General features: G+C 42.1%; 1 protein-coding gene across 3 annotated transcripts in view; it reads right to left on the minus strand.

The window, feature by feature from the left end:
• The window catches only part of adck1 (aarF domain containing kinase 1), an 86,772-nt gene that overhangs the window by 6,446 nt on the left and 55,379 nt on the right, over positions 1-24,947 (minus strand). For all 3 annotated transcript variants that reach the window (XM_026151630.1, XM_026151629.1, XM_026151628.1), the window contains 4 exons: positions 23,823-23,981; positions 22,986-23,102; positions 20,143-20,292; positions 18,878-19,075 (listed from right to left, as the gene is read on the minus strand). In XM_026151630.1, coding sequence (XP_026007415.1) covers positions 18,878-19,075; positions 20,143-20,292; positions 22,986-23,102; positions 23,823-23,981 — 624 coding nt within the window. The remainder of the gene's footprint in view (positions 1-18,877; positions 19,076-20,142; positions 20,293-22,985; positions 23,103-23,822; positions 23,982-24,947) is intronic.

Genomic DNA, 24,947 nt, shown 5'->3' on the forward strand with positions numbered 1-24,947 from the left:
CCGGTCCGGATGGGCCTGGGCCCCCTTTGGCGGGTTGCAGAGTATGGGGGTGCCACTAAATTATTGAAGTTCAATAATTTATGTTTTTTTAACACATGACAGTGGTGGTGGGAAGTCTGTTTTTTGTCAAGTAGTTTTAAACTTCTTTTATAAATGTTTTCAATAGTTTTAAGTGTTGTTGGACAAGCAAGTGACCAGGACGTCAAACAATCCGGTCGTTAAGTGATGACGTGACGAATCCTACTTGCGGGCCTAAAGTAGTCTGCGTTTAATATGGCTTTTGTGTTGTTAACATGTTTAATGTTTTGTATTTTCTTCTATTTAATCTCAAAAAGCTCCTAAAACAGTCAGTGATCACTGTTGACCTCCCTCGGCTTTTATTACCGCTAATCATTTATTTAAGCTCAGTTTTTAAAACCTTAGGATGTAACTACAGCCCAGCCCATGCAGCAGTGTATGAATGACTAACCTCGTATTGTGGATGGATTATCTCAGTTGTTCTCCTGGCTGAAGTTTGGTCCTTTTACAGCATCCTGCCATGCGATTACATTTGTTCCTGACCACCGAGAACACTCACGTTAACTTTTATCGAGTGGAAAAAAAGTTAGCTTGTTTATATTATGCTAACATAGCTGTGTCGCTAGCGGTCACGTAGCACATCATTATATACCAGCTAGCCCAACTTCAGTAACCCTACAAACGTCACTGCTGTTTAGTTTTCTGTCTTCATTTATGCTGGAAGTGATAACAGAGCTGTACGTTTTAATTTGTTTCCAAAACCCCGCAGTCAGGACATGCTATATTGTATTTAGATAGAAGCTAGCAAGCTAACTTCCTGCTAACTTCTAACTCCGTTAAATGTCATAAATTCCGTTTTCATGGATGCCTGGATGTTAAACTCAATTGTTACACCTGGTAGAGCAGAACGCTGATCATTTTATTAAAGATGAAAGACTTTAGACAGTTTTTCAACTCTCAGTAATGCCATAGTGATCGTTTGATATATGGACCTGCAGCGGAGTTTAGGTCCAGACACGACTAGTGACGTCAGACTTAACGACCGGATTGTTATTTTTGTATGTGCCCTGGTTACACTCCGCGTTGATTATTGTAATTCTGTCTTTTCTTGGTTACTTCTCCATAGTCGTCAGCTGGTCCAAAATGCAGTTGCTCGTGTAACTACCAGAACCGCTTCTGTAGAATATATTTCTCCTGTCCTTCAACAGCTTCACTGGTTGGCTGATTTTGAGAGATAATATTGGACCTGCTTTTCACTCTCCCCTCCAGCTCCTCCATGTTTGTCAACCTGCCTGTGTATGCACTGTGCTTGAAACGTTGGGGGAATTATCGCTGTTTGTTCTTTACTATGGTGGTGACAGATTTTGGATTTCTGCTGCAATATTCTAATGATAAGATCAGAATTTGGATAAAAACATGCAAACATTCATCCTGTCTTGTATCAACGGTTCAGTCTGGTTGTAGTGGTGCAATGGTGCGGAGGATATTGTATTGGCACACTTTGGGCCCAGTAGCACCATGAGAGCATTGTTTAAACACCATTGTATGACCATGTCCATCCCTTTAGTACCAAAGTGTACTCATCTTTTGATGGCTGCTGCTATCAGGTCGCAATGTAACAAAGCTCAAATAATCTGAAACTGGTAAATTCACTGTATTCAAATACAACAACTGCATCATTTCAAAGTAGATCAAAATCTCGGAGGAATGTTTTCACACCTTGTTGCCATGAGCGATTAAGGTAGTGCTAAAGGTAAAAGGAGGTGAATCCCAGTACTTTGAATGTATACCTGATAAAGTGTCCAGCAGAAAAGGAAGAGTAGATTCACACAAATAGGCTTTCAGGTATTGCTTCAGTACAAACAGTAAATGACGGTACACAGAAAGAAGTAATGACAAAGGAATAAGGGGACGGAGGGATGATGTTTACCTCCATGGCAACTATTTGTTCTCTTTGATGTTGAAGATGGCTGCTTGAGTTGCTGCATCAGTGTCTTGCTCTACTCTACTTCAAAGGACTTTTCCTACTGCACATCAATGCAGCTAAATTACACCATTAGTCATGGAACAAAGTGATTCCAAAGCCTTATTCATTTTGCAATCTTTAGATGGTAAGTATGTCAAGAGGTGAGCAGAGGTGAGTCTGTACAAGTGCTGGACAAAACACAAGTAAACTGAACAACTGCATAAATGCAGACTAATTGGATGCGTAATATAGAAATACCTATTCACGTCATCTGAAAGTCTAAATAGATGCACAAATTATTGGTCAAGGTTAGCACTGGGTATATTTTCAACTTGGATGCATTAACATTACAATCAGTGCTCTAAAATTACAAACGAGGGATGTTTTCAATCACAAAGAAAAATTTGGTACACGATGATGGAATAAAAAACATTTTGTTTTCTGCGAGCTTTAAAGGTTTGTGTTCATACACTTTTTTTTTTACAGCTCCAGTACAAATGATTCATAGTTATAGTTTTAACAGAAGATAAGAAGCACTTCACTTGACTTAGCAACAGAGCTGAAGGAGTCCTTTTCAATAAATGAAAAACAAAGTGACCCTCACTTTGTTTTTAGGAGTGGTAATGAGTGGATTTGGTGAAGCGATGTTGTAAAAAGAGAAAGAATGTAGCAGGAGGGTCAGACTAATACAAAGTGCAGTTTTAACTGCATCCTCGGGACTGTTTTCAGAGTCAGTCTCCTAATAGCTACTTTATCATTCTAAAGAATAAATCTGCAATGTCAGATACATAAACAACTACATTATTAAGGACCATCAAACGCATCTCAGTGGTGCTCCCGTATCCAAACATCTTCAAATCACAGGGGAGCAGGATTTACTACAAAGGCTTCAGCTGCCCGAGAGCTGGTAGATTCTAGAAGGTAAAAAAAATACAATAAAATAAAATAAATCACCTTCCAGGAATAAAAGTGTGCGCCAAGGTAACACAGTGACATCACGCAGGCTGAGATGAGTGAACTGACAAAATCAAACATCAGCATGGAGGACTGCTGTTCATCCAAACTACAGGATACACTTTCATTAAACTGTATTGCTCCACAGCCTTATGTGTTCATTATTGTAACCACGATGACACAAAGCTTCTCCCTTTTATTTTAACAGGGTTACAATCATAAGACTTGCCTTACAGCTGTAGGCTTGTAGCCAAACCTTTGTTGGTTGGACAGTTATTATATTTCATTACTCACCATCAAAAATAACAACGGTATGCTTCTAGAGATGTTAGATAAGCTGTTGCTATTGCATCACTTACACCAGAACTGGAGAGCAGACAGAGTTTTTAATTTAAAAAAATAAAATGGCTTTTTTTCCTTTGAAAAAATATTATTGTGAGAAGAATTTGATTTATCGAATTAGATCCATCAGTAGTGGTTCCTTGATTTTAATGGCTGACGTATGCCTCGGATACACTGTGGCCGTGATGGACAGTTTTCAAACTCTCTTTGTTTCATGTAAGCTTTCCATACACCAAACTAGTTTCTGATTGTAACCGATGCTTCATTTCATACTACCAGCAGGAATGCCAAGACAAGGATCGCTGTGTCCACAGGGTGCTGAAGGAAAAAACAAACTACATTTTAATACTTAAGAGAAGAAACCACAGTAGAACCATCTGTTACCAAAAGCAGCTAGGGAGAGTACGACACCTGTACGATCTACAAAGTCAGCGCTATCTAAGTAAACATCCAGAGAAATCTTTGAGCACCAATGAACTTTTACTAATACTAATACTAAAAATATTGTTATCCAGATTATAATGAGAGAAACACATCTGACAACTCTACAGTGCTGACTGTAAAGCTTTTACCTTTTTAAACTGCACTGGAAGTTAAATCTAATTACTTTTCAATGCACTTTGAAGGAAAATACCATTAACAGTGAAGAACTGTGCATTTGGATTTCTGGCAAGTTAGAAGCTCAGCAGTTAAACTTCTGATGTATGTGAGGTTCTGACTATGGACATATATAAACAGACAGATATGAGCAGGTGTTTAAACTGAATCTTATAAACCTTATTTTCATTTGCTACACAAATATTATTTACTTTTATGTGCTGTAATGTCTAATTTTTAATATCTTGAAAGGCAAATGTTTTAAACAGAGTATTTAATTAATATTGTATATTAATGTTTTTTATTATTTTATTTAATAAAGCCATTCATAAAAATCCAATGGTTTTTTCACTGTGTGAATAACAAACATTGGTGCCCAAAGCCCTGTCTATATTCTTCTCCAGACTAATTATATGTGCACGCTAATCTGATCAAAGTGTGTGTGTGTGTGTGTGTGTGTGTGTGTGTGTGCGTGCGTGCGTGCGTGTTAGCAAGATTTTCAGGGCTGTCAGTCCAGATAAACATAGATTTGACATGCACAGAGACAGACAGACACCATTCTGACACAGATAAACTGCTCTCTGTCTCCGTCTAATGCCCACAGGAAATGATGTGAGAAAACAACTGCAATGCAGCAAACAGCATCTGATTCATCTACATTATCTCCCACCTACACACACGCACACACACAATTTTATTCAATTCAGTTTATTAACGTAGTGCTAATTCACAGCAACAGACAGCCTCCTGTGAGCAATCACTTGGTGATAGCGGGGAAAAAAATCTCCCTTTCAACAGGAAGAAACATGCGGCAGAGCCAGGCTCCGGGAGGGATAGCCATCGCTGCGACTGGTTTGTGGGACGTGGGGAAAGAACAGAAAAGAAGACCACAGGGAGACGGCAGAAAACAGAAACCAGTGATGTCTGCCAGGACAAGCAAGGCAAGCAGTGCTTTACTTGTCAAATCTAAATTTAGACATAAATGAAGAAATACCAAAGTAAAGCGATCTCATACAGCACTGTCATAAAGTTTCTCAATTCCATTAAATGCAAAAAAGACCAGCAAGCAAATAACGCCATGAGGAAATGCTACAGTGAGAAGAAAATTAACATTTCTGATATATTCCCACATATGAGGCCCATTGTCTAGAAGGAATGTATGAAAGCTGTCATACAACACTAATATGATTTATCTATTTTTTTATTCCTGAATCAATCACTAGTCCAAAAACTGACTGAAATGGCGTCAAATACAACCTGAATTTGTTTCGGTCAGCATCAAGTAATTACAACAGTAATAGCAATTATGTCACTCCTGGATTTGCTTAAACCACTTACAAGTAACTGCTCAGTATACATCATTTCCTTTATTAACAGTAAGCACTTCACTAAAAGTGGTCCTATTGTGCTTTCTGTCGTATATATGCTGCTACAATGGCAGATAGAGTCCCGATCAAAAGTTTAAGACTTTTGGAGAAATGGCAAAAAAAATCGTATCTTGCATGGTTGGATCTTAACAAGGTTCCAAGTAGAACTTCAACATGCAACAAGAAGAACTGGGAGTGAGACAAAAAATTTTGAGCATGCAATTTATTGAAAACACCACTTAAACACACCACTTAAACTTAAACACACAGGCTGTTTTACAGCTGATCAAAAGTTTTGGACCACATAATGCAAAATGCAAAAATGTGGATTCATTGTCATTTTCTGTCAGGTAGTCACACTGTCATGATGTTCTGATGGCAAAGGCAAAAAACATTCCCCTTTTGAACATGGCCGGGTTGTTGAACTGCATAAGCATTGTCTCTCACAGCACGCCATCGCTGCTGAGGTGGGATGCAATGAGACATTTGAAAATTCATAAATGATCCTGAGGGTTATGGAACAGACCCAAATTAAGGCCGTTACCGGTGCCGACTGCAGCCCCCATAACCATCAGATGACATCTGAGACTGAAGGGCTTCAAAAACTAAAAACGTCTTCAAAGGCCTCGTCTCCTTGAACGCCACAGAACTGACCATTTGGACTTTGCAAGAGAGCACCAAACATGGGACACTGAAAGGTGGAAGAAAGTTTTATTCTCTGATGAGGATAGTCCTGATGGTTTCCAACATTACCAGCATGACAAGCAGATCCCGCCTGACATGTTTTCTACGCTCCGCAGTGGAGGGGACGCCATAATGGTCTGGTGTGCTTTTTCCTTCAGTGGAACAATGGAGCTTCAGGAAGTGCAGGGACGTTAAACGGCCACTGGCTGTGTCCAGATGTTGCAGAGAGCGTCCTCATGACTGAGAGCCCTCGTCTGTTTGGTTACGACTGGGTTTATCAACAGGACAACGCTACAGCACACAACGCTGCAGGACAAAGGACTTCTTCCAGGAAAAGAACATCACTCTTTTGGACCATCCTGCATGCTCTTGTGATCTAAATCCAACTGAGAACCTTTGGGGATGGATGGCAAGGGAAGTTTACAAACATGGACAACAGTTCCAGACAATAGATGCCCTTCATGCGGCCGTCTTCACCACTTGTTCCCACTCACCTCATGGAAGCGCTTGCATCAAGCATGCCGCAATGAATTTTTGAAGTGATCAACAATAACGGTGGAGCTGCTCATTACGGAGTTCATGTTTGGAACTTTGATTTCTGTTTTTGGGGGGTTTATGGGATTTTTGGAGGTGTGGTCCTAAACCTTTGATTGGGACTGTATTAAACATGCCCAAAATCTCACCTAAGGCCGCCTGAGGTCAGTATGTAATGATCCCTGTGAGCTGATAGTTTTCTCTACTCTTTTTTTCTTGATAATATCAATGAAACCAGATATCCTAAATGTGATTGTATCTAGCATAAAGCTCCACTCACGTATAGTTCAAAACCTTTCATTTACGAGGGGCACCCAATCAAAATAAAGCTGGCATACAAGAAGAGGACAGGAAGCTAAAATGACTTGTTTCAGACAGAGGACAAACTGAGGGACTGTTGTTTAAGATAAACAGGGATTCTTTTTAGTTATCAATCATACAAAGCTATTCTAATAGTGCAAGAAATTAGTAAAGTAGGTCCCTTGAAACATAACTAGCAAATGCAGAACAGCTGCAAGTACCATACTGAGTAGACTTACTGTAGTCTAATTTAATCGAATTCTTTGCTAAATCATTTTCTGTGAATCGCTCTAAACTCTCCTTTGTTCACTAAATAAGTTACTTCACATCTCATGTTTTTTTTCTTTATTTACTTTTTAAAAAATCAAAACCAATCGTTAACAGGGTAGAGACATAAACCTACAACATAATACCACATCACAGCACCCCAGTCCAAATAACAGGGTGCTGGGTGTTCTGAAGTGCTATGCTGATGCCTGCTTGGGGAATAACAATTAGTAGTAATTATAGGAGGTTGGGTAGCAGGCCTCACAGCTGTCAGGCGGGACACAGAGAAGGTGACAGGGCTCTCATTTGCATCTGAAAGCTTCAATAAGGACATATTGTATTGAGAGTGGCGCAATAATAAGCCAAGCAAAAGGAAAAGGGAATTCATCTTGGGGGAGGTGGAATCTGTTCTGGCGATTTTTCTTTCTCTCCAGTATATTAGAGTTAACCAGCTGATTTTGTACCACAGACAGACATAAGGGAAGAATGTCAGACACGATTTAGCAAAACCAAGTGTCATTCTTACAGAGTACACAAGCAAATTGCTACTGTATGAAGTAAATAAAATTTACTGAACCAATATGTACTTATAAAAAAGGCACCTAATTCAAGAGATGAAACATAGTTTGTACATAAATGAGAATCAATTATATCTTTAGGCACCTGTCACAAAAATACATGATTGGTTCCCATTTCATGAGCTGAATCTACAAAAAAGCCAAATATGAAGGTGTTCACTAACAAGCTGATACCCAAGAGCTTTTAGCCAAAAACTTGCCATACCTCTGCATGGAGTGCAGTGTGTCTTTTAAAAGTCTGAGGAAACTACAGGGAGTGCAGAATTATTAGGCAAGTTGTATTTTTGAGGAATGATTTTATTATTGAACAACAACCATGTTCTCAATGAACCCAAAAAACTCATTAATATCAAAGCTGAATGTTTTTGGAAGTAGTTTTTAGTTTGTTTTTAGTTTGAGCTATTTTAGGGGGACATCTGTGTGTGCAGGTGACTATTACTGTGCAGAATTATTAGGCAACTTAACAAAAAACAAATATATACCCATTTCAATTATTTATTTTTACCAGTGACACCAATATAACATCTCCACATTCACAAATATACATTTCTGACATTCAAAAACAAAAACAAATCAGCGACCAATATAGCCACCTTTCTTTGCAAGGACACTCAAAAGCCTGCCATCCATGGATTCTGTCAGTGTTTTGATCTGTTCACCATCAACATTGCGTGCAGCAGCAACCACAGCCTCCCAGACACTGTTCAGAGAGGTGTACTGTTTTCCCTCCTTGTAAATCTCACATTTGATGATGGACCACAGGTTCTCAATGGGGTTCAGATCAGGTGAACAAGGAGGCCATGTCATTAGTTTTCTTCTTTTATACCCTTTCTTGCCAGCCACGCTGTGGAGTACTTGGACGCGTGTGATGGAGCATTGTCCTGCATGAAAATCATGTTTTTCTTGAAGGATGCAGACTTCTTCCTGTACCACTGCTTGAAGAAGGTGTCTTCCAGAAACTGGCAGTAGGACTGGGAGTTGAGCTTGACTCCATCCTCAACCCGAAAAGGCCCCACAAGCTCATCTTTGATGATACCAGCCCAAACCAGTACTCCACCTCCACCTTGCTGGCGTCTGAGTGGGACTGGAGCTCTCTGCCCTTTACCAATCCAGCCACGGGCCCATCCATCTGGCCCATCAAGACTCACTCTCATTTCATCAGTCCATAAAACCTTAGAAAAACCAGTCTTGAGATATTTCTTGGCCCAGTCTTGACGTTTCAGCTTGTGTGTCTTGTTCAGTGGTGGTCGTCTTTCAGCCTTTCTTACCTTGGCCATGTCTCTGAGTATTGCACACCTTGTGCTTTTGGGCACTCCAGTGATGTTGCAGCTCTGAAATATGGCCAAACTGGTGGCAAGTGGCATCTTGGCAGCTGCACGCTTGACTTTTCTCAGTTCATGGGCAGTTATTTGGCGCCTTGGTTTTTCCACACGCTTCTTGCGACCCTGTTGACTATTTTGAATGAGACGCTTGATTGTTCGATGATCACGCTTCAGAAGCTTTGCAATTTTGAGACTGCTGCATCCCTCTGCAAGATATCTCACTATTTTTGACTTTTCTGAGCCTGTCAAGTCCTTCTTTTGACCCATTTTGCCAAAGGAAAGGACGTTGCCTAATAATTATGCACACCTGATATAGGGTGTTGATGTCATTAGACCACACCCCTTCTCATTACAGAGATGCACATCACCTAATATGCTTAATTGGTAGTAGGCTTTCAAGCCTATACAGCTTGGAGTAAGACAACATGCATGAAGAGGATGATGTGGACAAAATACTCATTTGCCTAATAATTCTGCACTCCCTGTACATACTTGGACTACAGATATTTAGAAGTATATGAACTATGTCTGAAAGAAAGTCCAAAAATGCACCTGACACAGGACCTGAGAGATGCATTTGACCCTTCAGTTGATCCATGTAATGTACACACTGATGCCTCAGCTGTCAAGAAGCGAATCTTAAGTAAGGGGAAACAGGGAGGAAAGGCTGGGGTACACCAAATTACACAAGACATGAACTAAAAACTAGGGGTGGGGGGGGGGAAGCGACACTGCGTAGTATCGCGATATTTTGTTTGCTAATAATGTATCGATACAGGGACAGCAGACATCGATATTTTATTACAAAAACTTCCAGTCCACCAGCCGGTGCGGTTGAGCTTTTTCTCTAGTGAGGTCAGCAGAGGTTAGGTCAGCACATGGGAAAATTGATCAAACAAAGATGGAGGCAGAGCAAGAAATCAGGAAACTGCCATCTGCGTTTAAATCGAACGTCTGGTCGTATTTTGAACATTTTTAACAAGGATGGGACAAATGAGATGGATATGACATACTGGATTTGCAAGGTGTTTCATATGAAAATAAAGTAGTCTGGGAATACTACGAACATGAGGGCCCATCTTACATTACACCATCCAAAAATAGCATTAACCACGGACGGCAAAGCTAGCTCTAAATCAGCTCAACTGAAAAATCGACCAACACTGGACACTCTAAGCTTAACAAAGCTATCTGCCAATTCAGAGCGAGCTAAGAAAATGACATAATCTATCACGTACTTCATCTGCAAAGACCTGCATCCTTACAACATTGTGGAAAACGAGGGCTTTTCTTATATGCTCAAGACGCTGGAACCCAGGTATGTGACACCATCACGACGTTTTCTCGCGGACACAGCCGTACCCAATCTCTACATAGACGTGAAGCGTAAAGTTGAGGAAAGTTTGAGCACAGCAGAAAGGGGTGCATTAACTTGCGACGCATGGACCTGTGTAATTGCTACAGAACAATTTATGTTATACTTTGTTATTGCTAGAGAAGAATATTTATTTTATTATTTTACATATAAATTTTTTTTCCTGGGGACCCTGTGACACCCCATTGAAGAGCCGTAGGCTGGATCTCTTAAGATCTCACTGTTGGGTTTGTAAGGCCATGTTACTCCTAAGTTTCTATCTTGTTCAAAGAGAAGATATAAAACAAAGTTCTAAGCTAATCGACCTTAGTGTTCTCCTTTTTTAAAAAGAATCGATACGAGAATCAAATCGTTAAACAGAATCGAAAATGGAATCGGAATCGTGAAAATCTTATCAATACCCATCCCTAATTGTCACCGACAATACTTCTAATATGACAATTGCCACTCAGCTAGCGGGATACCTGCATGTGAAGTGTTTCGCCCATAAACTCAATCTGGCATCACAACAAGCCTTAAACCGCCTGCAGTATCCAGGGTCTTGGGGAGAGTGCGGCGCATAACTGTGTTTTTCAATAGAAACTTGGTGGCAAACCACGCTCTGGAGCAAAAACAGAAAATGTTACAGCTCCCGACTCACAAGCTCAAGACCGACGTCTGTTTAACTTTTTTTTAGGGCAGCAACAAACAGGACAGTTTACTTATTTTAATTTAAGACAAAATGTTTTATTTTATTTAAATTTAAAACTTTTTATTTAATGTAAAATTATATTTTGTTTTAATTTACTTTCACATTCTTCAGTTAATGAAGGGGCCGCATAGTTTTTACAAATTGCTATAATTGTACCAGATGGTTGCATTTAGTTTAGTTGGACTAGACTGTAATACAAACCGTTCAGTTTGTCAGCAATAAAACTGACTGAAATGAGAGAACGACTGAGTGTGAGACTTTGTTATTAGATAAAATTAATATTGATAAAGTTTACCTTTATGGACAGAATCTGCAGTAGAAAAAATGTGATAAATCGCAAAATATAATACTCAGAATATCGCAAATAATTAAAAAAAATTGCAATAATATCGTATCGTGAGTGAAGTATTGTCATAATGTCGTATCGTGGGGTGTATAGTGATTCCCACCTCTATTAGCCACCACCTTAAGTAGTGGATGCCTGACTAAGTCATGAGTCACAGGTGAGTTGATTGCTGACAGGTGTGTGGGCCAAATGTGGGAACCCACAATGAGTAATGAGGAGGGACAGGAAAGACAAGACAACCTCAGCAGGAGGCCTGTTAGCTGTGTCCTGATGGGTAAAGGTACCTTCTATTAAGACTATTTTGGCCAGCAGTCATGAATAGGGATGGGTATCGAAAACCGGTTCTTGTTGAGAACCGGTTCCCACTGTTTCAATTCCTTGGAATCGTTTGCCACTTTTATAAACGATTCCCTTATCGATTCCAGTCGCCCCGAATGACGTCATCACGTTGAGTAGCGTCTTTTACCCAGTAGGAAACACGGCGCCTGAGCGGCACAAACGCTCAAAAGTTTGGTTACACTTTATGAGAAAGGATGACAACAGGGCAACGTGCAATACTTGCAAAGTAGAGATTTCATCAAAGGGAGGAAACACTATGAACATGCAAAAGCATTTGCTCAAAAAACACGCGATTGCTTTCAACGAATGTCGTGTTTTTGATCCGCTCCGGACTAGCGAAGCTCAACCCAGCAGCAGCGGTAGCGTTTCCACGTCCTCTCCCGTTAATACTGCAGGTAACTAATCAATTAGCATTGCACATTATGTTAGCGCGATTTACCTTATTACAAAACCTGCTATTACTGTGCGTTGCATTTAGATAACCATGATGAGACAGACAGAGTCTGGCTCAGATGCTGGCAGTTGTCGCTGCAGTCTACCGGCAGCGTCTCCTTTCAGGCCAGGATAGACGAATGTCACCCAGCAGTGTCTAAGTTTGTGGTCAAAGGCTTGCACCCATTTGCCACAGCAGATGCCCCGATTTCACTTTGGTAAGTGAATGTGTTTAATTGTAGGCAGGACATTACTGGATATTCTTGTGTAATTGCTACAGAATAATTTATGTTAAACTTTGTTATTGCTACAGGAGAATATTTATTTTATTATTTTACATATAAATTTTTTTTCCTGGGGTCCCTGTGACACCCCATTGAAGAGCCGTAGGCTGTGGCTCTCTTTAGATCTCACTGTTGGGTTTGTAAGGCCATGTTACTCCTAAATTTCTATCTTGTTCAAAGAGAAGATATAAAACACAGTTCTAAGCTAATCGACCTTAGTGTTCTCCTTTTTAAAAAAAAAAGAATCGATAAGGAATCGAATCGTTAAACAGAATCGAAAATGGAATCGGAATCGTTAAAATCTTATCAATACCCATCCCTAGTCATGAACTTACAATTTGTGCAGCTGGTGAGGAGTTTTAGTCTTTATTTCAATAAATGTTTCTGAATTTACTGTCATTGATTAAATTTGTCAAATTCAGTTATTCCTTTGCTGATCTAACTCTTGACTGTGGTGATCCTTATTGAGTGTTTTTGCAGTGTGAACTTTGTTTACCTTCTCAATATATGTGCTTGTCTTGCTATTTCTGGATTTTTCTTGGCCAGGTGTTTACTGATATACAGACTGGTTCATTTTAGTTTTATTCCAGTTTAGTTTTAAGAACATTCATTGTTAAAAGGGGTTTCGTCACCTTTATTTCTTCGAGGCAGAGGGTTCAGTGTCTTCACTGGCTATTTGCTTTCTATGAAAATATCAAAGTTATAATATTTTGTTGTTCCAGTGAATCTATATTAGCTTCACTAAGATCCCTGCCCTCCTCTGCAGCTACATTGCTAGCACACGACCTGGGTCTGTTCTCCAGGCTGCTTATAATAACGTCATTAATGCAGGAGTACTGGTCCAGATCTGCCACTTGCCACTACAAAGGGCCATCTTTTAGGTTTCTGTAGCTCTGTGATCTGCCCCATTTTCGTCTAGTAGTGGTTTCTGTTGTTTGGTGATATCTACAGTTTAGATCCAATTTAGATTCAGATTTAAATGGAGAACAATGACTTTTTCATTTCTTTTACTTCCTTTTCTAAGTCTGTGGCTTTTTTTTGGTGGCATTCTGTTTGACAGCCTGACAAGAACAATGACGTGCACCAGGGAGACCAGTATTTGTGTCAATCAACATATGAGAAGAGAGAAAGACATTGACAGGAGCTGTTAAGTGGCAAACTGAATGTTTACAACTCGCAGTACTTGCAGTAGAATACATTTATGGGCATGAAAACACCTGAAGTCAAAGATTAAGGTGTGCGGCCCAATACTTTTTTCCATATAATGTATGATAAAATACTTGTAGTGTCACCGACTGGATATATTTGTGACTAATGACTTTGTTTTCAGTGTTTCAGAAAGAAGCATTCAATTAGAAGAACATATTCCTGTATATGAAAGAAAAGCAAAAAACCCCAGAACTCTAAAAGCACTCAATATTTGCTGCGTGTGCGTGATTGCATTAACACTAATGGAATGCATCATCAGTTATTATAAAGATCCATGAATAAGAGGCAAGAACAAAGACTGAAGACAGAGCAGCAAAGGACAGAAGAGAGGAGGTGTGTGTGTGTGCGCGCGGGTGTGTGTGTGTGTGCGTGTGTGCGCGCGTGTGTGTGTGTGCGTGTGTGTGTGTGTGTGCGTGTGCGCGCGTGTGCGTGCGTGTGTGTGCGTGCGTGTGTGTGCGTGCGTGTGTGTGTGCGTGTGTGTGCGTGTGCGCGCGTGTGTGTGTGCGTGTGTGTGCGTGTGTGTGCGTGTGTGTGTGTGTGTGTGTGTGCGTGTGTGCGTGTGTGTGCGTGCGTGTGTGTGCGTGTGTGTGTGCGTGCGTGTGTGTGCGCGTGTGTGTGTGTGCGTGTGCGCGTGTGTGTGCGTGTGCAAGTGTGTGTGTGTGTGTGTGTGTGTGTGTGTGTGTGTGTGTGTGTGCGCGTGTGTGTGCGTGCGTGTGTGGGGACGGGTATTAACATCTTCATAGGGACCAAAAATTGGTAGTTTACTATACTTGTGGGGACAAACAGTCCCCACAAGTTTGAAGGCATTTTTGAGACTCAAAATGTGGTTTTAGTGTCAGGGTTACAATGAGGTTGTGGTTAGATTTAGGGTAAGGGTCAGGGAAAGCATTATGTCAATGAGATGGTGCTTAAACGGTGCTCGGACCGGTGGCTAAAAAATGAAGAACACACACTTTGTCCAGAAACCTCTCTTGTTTAGCTGTTTTTTGTAAAAAGACAACAATGTTAGCCTTTTCTGCAGCTATAGGGGATTTATGGTATCACTCTTGGCTGGAAGCAGTGCTTAAACAATGGAAAAAACACCAATTCTGTCTAAAAACCTCTCATGTTCAGCTGTTTCCCACTTTTTCTTTGGTCATTTTAGCCTTTTTGGCCAGGGTGAAGGGAGTATCTGCCATCAAACAAGAAGACAGCCGCATAATTTAATAACGTGGTTAGACTACTCAACGTAAATTACACACCAACATTAAGTTATATATATATATATATATATATATATATATATATATATATATATATATATACATACATATACACACACATACATACATACATACATACATATATATATATCTAGCAGCTGGATAGGGTAGGGGCCTGGGGAGTCTGTATCCAGTAAGGGTCCTAAGGCTAGACCCCCTATGTTAAGCAAGCCTACCGCAGACATGAGCGAGACAGATAAATATGAAGGCATGCCGGCTCGGACGTCGCCCGGATCAACAAGGTCCGTGCCAGGTGTTGAGGAACCAGGGCACCCTGACGAGAAGTGGGCTACTGGAACAAGAAGGCATCAGTGGGCAAGAGACCAAAACAGGGCGTTGTTGGAGTGCTACTACGCAAGTAACCCTGGCGGAAGGGGCTACATGAATAAACAACTAGTAGCTCAGTGTTCCAACATTCGAAAGAAGGGACTGCTCTCACAGCTAGAGATTGACGAGGTACAACATAAATGCTACGGCAAGGGGGAGCCAGGACGCCAGGTCAGGGGGGAGATATCATCACCCCCACCCGAGATTGGGTATCAAGCTCCAAGTGCGATAGGAGAAGGATCGTTGAGTGTGAGAGGAACTGACCTGAAAAATAGGATCATGGCCAAGCTTGAAACCTGGACCCCCCGTAGCCGGTTACCAAGATTACGTGAAGTACCCTCAGAAGGTCTGCTAGATGATGTTAATGCAGCACTACGGACGATACCTACAACCACGATTACCGACACTAACAAGCTCATCTACAATACGGCAGCAGTGATCAGTGAGATGCTTGGCTACAAGTTGAACAGCGACAAGGGGCAGTACCCTCCATGGAGAAGGAGGCTAGAGGCTAAGATCAAGGTAGCACGGAGGGAGGTTAGCCAACTAACGGAGTTGCAGAAAGGCGCGATGAGGAAGGTGCCTAAGAAGTACAGGAAGCTGTCCATACCTGAGGCCTTGGAAACTGCCAAGCAACGACTCACAGCCTTGGCCAGCCGCTTAAAGAGAGATAGAAGGCAAGAGAATAAACCAGCTGTTCTCCATGGAACCAGCCAAGGTGTACTCTCAGTGGCAAGGGAACAATATGAGAACAGCACCACCAAGGCTGGAGGCAGAACAATACTGGAAGAGCATATGGGAGAAGGACACAACCCATAACGGCAATGCTCAGTGGCTAGAGGATCTGAGGGCAGACCACAGCGACCTCCCCGAACAGGGTCCAGTAACCATCACCGTGGCAGATATCCAAGAAAGGGTCTCTAGTATGAAAAGTTGGACAGCACCAGGCCCTGATATGGTTCATGCCTACTGGCTGAAGAAGCTGACTGCACTCCACGAGTGCCTGGCAGCACAAATGAACCAGCTGCTAGTTGACGAGAGACACCCGGAATGGCTAACCGAAGGCCGGACAGTCCTGATCCTCAACGACCCCCAGAAGGGACCGGTCCCCTCCAACTACCGACCAATAACCTGCCTCAGTACTACATGGAAGCTCCTGTCAGGCATCATAGCGGCTAAGATGAACAGGCACATGGGTCAATACATGAGCGGGACACAGAAAGGAATTGGCAAGAATACCAGAGGTGCAAAACACCAGCTACTGGTAGACAGAACAATCAGCCGAGACTGCAGGACCAGACTGACCAACCTGTGCACTGCCTGGATTGATTACAAGAAGGCCTATGACTCAATGCCCCACACCTGGATTCTGGAATGCCTAGAACTATATAAGATCAACAGGACCCTGAGAGCCTTCATCAGGAACTCAATGGGGATGTGGCGGACAACACTGGAGGCCAACCTCAAGCCCATAGCACAAGTCACCATCAAGTGTTGTTCTGCATAGGCCTGAACCCCCTCAGTGAGATCATTAACAAGACTGGCTACGGATACCGACTACGGAACGGAGCAGTTGTCAGCCACCTCCTGTACATGGATGACATCAAGCTGTATGCCAAGAGTGAACGACACATCGATTCACTGATCCACACCACCAGGCTATACAGCAATGACATTGGAATGTCGTTCGGGCTGGAGAAGTGTAGTCGGATGATAACAAAGAGAGGGAAGGTAGTCAGAACGGAGGGGATCAAACTACCAGAAGGCAACATTGCAGACATAGAGGACAGTTACAGGTACCTGGGGATCCCGCAGGTGAATGGGAACCATGAAGAGGCCGCTAGAAAAGCTTCAACCACCAAGTACCTGCAGAGGGTCAGGCAAGTCCTGAGGAGTCAGCTGAACGGTAAGAACAAGATCCTCTGTCAGTGCGCCCCAGGGCAGCTGTGGCTACAATGTAGCTTGCTATCGCCAGTGTGTGAATGTGTGTGTGGATGGGTGAATGACTGAATGTAGTGTAAAGCGCTTTGGGGTCCTATGGACTAGAAAAGCGCTATACAAATGCAGGCCATTTACCATTTACAAGATCCGGGCTATCAACAGGTACGCCCTGCCCGTGATCAGGTACCCTGCTGGGGTAATAGGCTGGCCAAAGGAGGAGATAGAAGCCACTGACATCAAGACAAGAAAGCTCCTTACCATGCATGGAGGGTTTCACCCCAAGTCCAGCACCCTGAGGCTGTACGCTAAGCGGAAGGAAGGGGGCCGGGGACTGGTGAGTGTCAGCACCACAGTCCAGGATGAGACAACGAACATCCACGAATACATCACGAAGATGGCCCCAACTGACCGAGTGCTCAGTGAATACCTCAGGCAGCAGAAACCCAAGAAAGAGGAGGGAGACGAGGAACCATCATGGAAGGACAGGCCCCTGCACGGTATGTACCACCGGCAGATAGAGGAGGTGGCTGATATCCAGAAATCCTACCAGTGGCTGGACAAAGCTGGACTGAAAGACAGCACAGAGGCACTAATCATGGCAGCACAAGAACAACCTGTTGCTCTACCTCTGGATCACTGGATCACAGTACAGTATCTTGTTTCGCTTTTTGTTGTCGTTTTATTTTTTGTAGCAATAATTGGACTGTAAGAAATTCCTGATAGTTGTTGTTCTGAATTTCACTGAATGTTGACCAAGCAGGTATTGAAAAAAATAACAGTCCATGTACCAACAAAATGAATGTGTCCTCCACCATAAACTGGAGATGGACCTTATTATCAGCATTCAGTTCAGAAGCCTGCATCTCTGGTGGCATGGAGGTACATTAGTACACATCTGGAAAGGCACCATGCCTGCTGAATAGTACATACAGGTTTACAGGCCACATATGCTCCTATTAAGACAACATATTTTTGAGAGGACGGTTTTGTTGCTTCTGTCAGGGTCCTGGATCTCTGACGAAGCATTTTGTATATTTTGGACTCATTGTTTATGTTCAGTTATGTACAGTTTTCTCTCTTCTATCCCTGTAGACCGTAGTGTACTCCATTTGTATTTATTCCCCAGTTATAGATATTGTCGGTTCTGTACACTCTTGTAATTTTACAGCCATAGTTCTCCACTTCCCTTCGTCTCTGTGTTAGGTATTCCGTTATGTTATTTCCTCTCTGACTTTGGTAGCCCTTGTCTTGTGTGTTTAATATTCAGTTTTAGTTTCCCAGTCTCGTTTCCCAGTTGCTTGGACCTGTGTGTTCCCAGCAGTTGTGGTAACTTCTGCAGTTATTTGTACCCTCATTGTGTTTTGTCTCGCTGTCTTCATCATATTGTTTGCTTTTTGTTTTTAAGTGGTACATTTTCTCAGTTTAAACATTTGATGTATTTTCTGTGTTTCTGTGTTTCTGCAAATAAAATATGGGTTGAATTCATTTGCAAATCATTGCATTCTTTTCTTATTTGCATGAATCCCCCTACTGGAGCGCTGAGGCATTACCAGTGGACCAATGTACAATCAACCCAGCAACGGTGTCAAAGCCAAAACCTAAAATGATCCATTACACTACAATTTACTCTTATTCACAGCAGTAGTAATAAAACAGTAATACCAGTCTGTCATGGTTTCAGGTCAAATTGAGAGGATAAGATGATGAAGTAACAGTAAGCTTGAGTGTGTACAAGTTCATACCTCGGAACGGGTGACAGGTACAGAACTAATACCGGCATTCACCGCCTTCCAGGACCGAGCAGTCAGTACACAGGCAAAGAGGGGGTACAGATCCCCAGCGCCCAGTCTGCGGCTGTAACGCTCCACCCCTGACATGTCGCCCTTAATCAAAGCCTGCCACAGCTGACAGTAGTTCAACCTGAAGTCTGGTTGCAGAACCTATGGAGGCAGCAGAGAATATGTGATTAAGAGTGACTGGTTCACAGGTAAGAGGCTGGGCAGTAATACCAGCACTATATTCACTGTTTTACACTGTAGTAGATCACTGAGGTCACTGAGACTTGAACCCATCTGAGATTTTCAGTAGATGCACCTGTGGTATCAACTTGAACATCCTAGGCGACTTCCTTCTTGGGTTAATGCATTCACATTTTTTTCAGAAAACTTGACTTCTGACGTCGAGGTCACTGAGATTTGAAGTTTGAAGTTATCACATTCACAAACCAAGGTGTCCAAGCAGTTACCACAGTGTCTCTTCAGGCTTTTAGGGCTTAGGGTTACAAAAAGAGAGAAATCTGCTTCATCTCTTAATGCATTTCTTACTTTAGGCATATTTAATCCCCCTGCTAAGAACCATTTACCAACTCCAGCACTTGGAGCACAAAAGCCCTGCATAGTATCCTACTGGTAATAACACTGAACATGAGTATGTGTATGTGTGTCTATCTTAGCTTGATTAATATTCTTCTCCAAAATCACAGATGAAATCTCAAATCATTAGGAATAAATTGGTGCTATTATGATCCAAGGGAAGTCTCTGTGTACTGGTACTGTGTGTCAAAAATGATGGAGTTGCATATTTATTACTAAAATCCTCTTTATGCACAAAGAAATAGGCAGAAAATAAACTTATGGAAGAATGGTCCATGTCTGTATCAGACTGTGGGTGTTTGAAAGAACGAGTGTGTTAATAATCAAGGAGTGTGTGTGTTTGTTTGTGTGTCTAGGACATGAGTGCACACATGTGCCTGTATTATTAAGGTGGTGGTGCATTCAAACACAGCACTCTGCTGAGAACAACATCAAATGAGTTGTTTATCAAAAAGCTTTTATCCTGTGTAGCTCTAATAAAAGTGTGCCTGTTAAAGTGTGTATGTTTATTTTTCATGTGCATCTTAGCTGTCTACCCTTTGACTCAAGGCCTCAGCCAACAGCATGAAAAATGGACAGCAATATTGGAACAAATGGCATTTTCTTTCTGCACAGGCAAGATCGAGATTTCCCACCTGATACAGGCCGTGATCAAGCAGAACAACCTCGTTCTTTTTGGTCTGCGGACACTTTCGGACCAGCACATTGCCTGGGTGGGGGTCACAGTGAACAAAGCCGTGGACAAAGATCATTTCACTGTACATCTTGCCCAGGTTTTCTGAGATCTGTTGAAAACATGAAGGGGAATGTGTAAAGTTAAATCAGAAAAAGAAGAAGAGAGAAGAAGCTTAAAATAAGAGTTCAGCAGTTCTTGGTTTGTGCTGTTCAAGAAAGAAAATGTAGAAGTTTTTCTGTCTTTTTGACCCAAATGCAGAAGAAATAAATGAGTCTGATGGCAGTGAGTCCAAGAAAAATGCAGTTTAATTACTACAAAGACAAAGAGGGAAAAAAAAGCCTTCAAAGCTGACGGCAGGAAAAGCACTAACCTACTAATCAGGTGAGATGAGAGATGAGAGATGGCCTTTATTTGTCAGTTGCAGGTCTTTTGCCCACAACCGAGATGACAGACCTTGCCGACCGTACATACAATACACAAACATCACATTGGGGAGACAGGTCAGGCTAGGTAGCGAGGAAAAAAAACATTGAAATGTGCAACACAGAAGGATAATACAGGAATGCACAGATATCAACACACCACAGCACAATAAACACAGACAGCAACATGGGGAAGAGTCCCAGTGTGTACATCTGATCTGGGGCCGCTGCAATCTTCGACTGCGCCTCCAGCTGACCCGATGTCCACATCAGAGGGGAGGTAAGCGTTGGAGGTGGCGTTGAATCCAGGGTAGGGAGGGTGATGTGTCAGTGAGTGCTTATCAGTATCAGTATATGTATGTGTGTGTGTGTCCATAGTTCAGCTGAGACAGTGTCCTTCGCCCTGCCAGGCTAAGTAAACAGTCTTCCAGCCAACCCAGGTGGCCTTGCATGGAATGGGAAGAACAAACTCAACACAGTCGTTATCAGGGAGTTTTTGTTCGGCTCCGGCTTTGAGCCCACAGCTGGCGCCGATGGGATAGCCGCATTATGATGGTCATGAGAATTTCAAAGCTGTTCTTTAACACTCCAACACTGGTCTCTCAATCTCCCGTTGGAGAACCGCAAGTTTCTCCATGATGTTATCAAACTTGTGCTCTGTGGTCTTGTCATTCTTGTGCTCAAAGAGCAGATTCTGAGACCTCACGACCGCAGTCAGCTGCTCCAAGATGTAATCTGACTACCACTCAGAGGTGTTGTTCGAAGTGGACTTTTCCCTGATGTAATCCAATGTACGCTCAGAGGTTATTCTGAGTATTCATGGCAGCCGTAAGCTTCTCCAAGGTCTTAACCGTGCTGCACTCAGTGAGCCCTTTCTGTGAAGTCGCACCTCATCCCAGTGGACAGTCTTGTGGGGGTTTGAACAGCCGGTTCCGCTTTCTTAATTCTCCAATAAGTCAGGGCCAAGCCAGCTCCGATCAGCAAGAACCCTGTTATCATGGTTTCGAATAGGTCGATATCTTCAGCGTCCTCGATCGACAGTCCCGCCAGGCACACGATCCTCCATTTCTGCCACCCGTCCATCGTGTATCCGGCAGGGAAAGTCCCTCCAGGACACTCGGGCTCTCCCGAGCCCAGACTTCTCGTTGAGAAAAGGGTGTCAATAGCATTCAGAGACCAGTTGATCAAATCCATAATTCTCTTTAGGTTTTAGAAAATACAATAGTCAGAAACAATAAACATAATGTTCTGGAGTAAAGTGGAGACAAGAGGAGGGAGACCGAACGAACAGGTGAACAGAATCAAGACAATTACAAGGATTTGCAAAAACCATATTTTTAAACGGCGTCATGCTGCGGCGTTGCCTCAGTTCTTCACTTACACTGTTTCACAGCTTCACTCCACACACAGAGGTGGTTCCTGGAGTACTGATATCCAAGATGGCGCCTGCCAGAGGTCGACGTTGCGGAGCTCTTTGAGTCAAGTTACTTCTTTTTTTTTTTCTTTTCTTCTTCCGAACCACACAAAAGTTCACTGTGACCGAGGGACCTTATTGTGACTGAGAGAGCGCAGCGATGTTGGACTGTCTGACCCGTCCTCGCTGGAATCCTTTCCTGAGCTAGCAGGCTATGCTGACTCAACGCTAAGCCGACCACTGACAGGGAGCCCTCCTGGCTGGGGGAAGGACACCCGATGAGGCACTAACACCTACATAGCCTACAGGACTGTTTCCTTGTCCTGCAGGCGTTTGTTTCTTTTCTTTTCTTTTTTACAGATTTGTAGTCAGTGTTAGCATGAAATTTTCATGGACAAAAGTTGGCCAGAAATACTATTTTTAGTTTTGCTATGAACACTCTTTCCTGTGTTTAATGCGTTTTGCTACTAAAACAGTTGTGCATAAATAAAAATACTGGTAGCCGCCAGTGCTACCCCTTAGCTTCCTAGTAGATGCACCAATAGTATTAATTTAAAGATCCTAGGTGGTACCTTTCTCGATTTTTTGTGTTCACAAGATTTTCAGAAAATTTGGCCTCTGACATTGACCGTGAGGTTAAAGTCACTGGGATTCAAACATCTCAGAGACTTTTAGTAGACACACTTATGGTATCAGTTTGAAAATGCTAAGTGACTTCCTTCATGAGAGTTTGGATTCACATTAATGGGTGTCCACAGTGCCCTCCCACCCAGGTGGTGATGACAGTACCCATCAGCCTTTTACAGCTGAGGGGTGAAAAGATGACACACAGGACGTCAGGACACGTCCTGTGTAGATACAGACGGGTGGGAGGGGGGACAACCGTCGCACACAGCTCACACCTGCACGACCTTGAATATTAGTCAGTAAGCTATTAACCATTAACCATCAGAGTGCAGGCAGTACCTCATTGACATTGATGCCATGTGTCTGCATGTAATCCCTGTCATTGACTTGGCCCCCGTCTGCAAACTCCATGGTCAGGATTCTCTTGGTGGAGAGATTCCAGTGGATCATGGGAATCTGGACAGAGAGATGTGCAACAGACGATGGGATGTGCAGGTTTATCCTCTATATCTTTTTCACATTTACTCACTGTTCAGTCTCCTGTGAAGCTGTTTAGCAGAGGTTCATTAGAAGGCTCAGTTCTTATCCTGGTACTATTTTAAATGAAATGAAACAACTGCTTCAAAGGAGTAAATCTAGTGTACTTTAGGTTATTTAGTAACATTCAGTTGAAAATTAGTTAAATTCCACTCATTACAGTTTACAGGAGAAAAATGTGAGTAAGAAACATAAAAGTCGGCAGAATGACAGATGAGCCTGTGAAAACAATTAACAATTACATTTGTTATTGGACCAAATTTGAACAAAATCATCTTTTATTCTGCCAAATTTTATGCCTCTGTCAAGTTAAATTGAAGCAATAAAAATGCACAATACACCGTGACAAGAAAGAATAAAAAAAAAAGTAACATTTCTAACTGTAAGAACATAAAAACCGAACAAAGAAAAGCAAGTCTCAAAAACAGCACCAGAAAAATTTAATGATAACTGACAACGCAGCAAACGGGAAGCTCTCATAGACCATAAAAACTCTGACCTCTGTTAACTGTAAGAATCATATTTTATAAATCAAAGGCCTTAAATTAAAACCAGCTGTTTAGAATACATGTGTACACAAAACTGTTACACTGTTACTCTAAAGGGAAGTCTCATTTTCATGCATGCCCATATCAGTACCTTAAGAAAGTGAAAGTGGGCCAACATGTCGGCCACCTTCTCAGCATTGCGTCCCTCGTTAAGGAAGTCCAGCTCCAGAGGCATGTTTTTCTTGGCCTCCTCCACCAACCACATTAAGGCAAAGTCCGGGAAGAGCCAATGAACCGCCTTCAACAACACCTTCAAATTAAATACATATATCCAAAAAAGAAGAATCAGTCTCACTGTAAGCATAATAAAACAGCAAACATATATACAACGGTACCCTCTCAACATATTAATTAGGGGTGGGTTTTTATAATCGATTCATCGATTAAAATCGATTCTGGCTTGGATAACGTAAAATCGATTCATTAAAATCCTGAATCGATTTTTTAATATAAATTTATTTTGTCCGAAATGCCAGAATCTCTGGTGACATCTCACAAAATTTCAAAAACCACCAAACAGTAAATGAGAGCAGGTACAGGGATTCTGCACATAGACTTAAACACACAGCGCGACCCGCGGATCAGAATCAGTTAGATGTCGCCTTTCTCACAGTCGGGGCTGAAAGCCGACAGCTCGCTGATCCGGGTCCGCGCTTTGTGTTCACGCCCTTTATGCGCTGATTCTAAAGCTGTTAGTTTGATCTCTCTCCAAACAATATTGACCGAACCAGCAGCAAAAGAAGATCCAAACGCTTCACATAAACATCGTCATGAATTCACTCTTTTACTGTTTTGCTTCCATTGCGATGCGCAGCTCTCTCTCTCTCCCTCTCTCCCTCCCCCTCTCCCCCCCCCTCTCTCTCGAACAGTTTCGCTTTCTTCATTATTCGCTTGCTTGTTACACAAGTCTACTGTTGCTTACAGCGCTGTCGGCCACTGTTTTTTCCCCTTTTACATTCTTGCGAAAAGAAAACCTCATTTCTGCTGTTCAATACTGAACAAATTGAAACTTTTTAAAATTATTCAAAATGCAAAATGCTTAGCCATGTCTCTAATAAAACCGCTGTAAGGTCAGAGGTAATGTTGATTAATTAATGGTTTTCTTTCGTTTTTGATGTACTGCAGAATATTTTTATAAAATCCCAGGCCAGGAAAATCACCTTCATGTTTTTCTGTGTTTTATCTTCAGCTACTTTGACACAAAGGCCTCTGCTGT

The sequence above is a fragment of the Astatotilapia calliptera genome, chromosome 19 (genome assembly GCF_900246225.1).
Source record: "Astatotilapia calliptera chromosome 19, fAstCal1.2, whole genome shotgun sequence".
Classification (NCBI taxonomy): Eukaryota; Metazoa; Chordata; class Actinopteri; order Cichliformes; family Cichlidae; genus Astatotilapia; species Astatotilapia calliptera.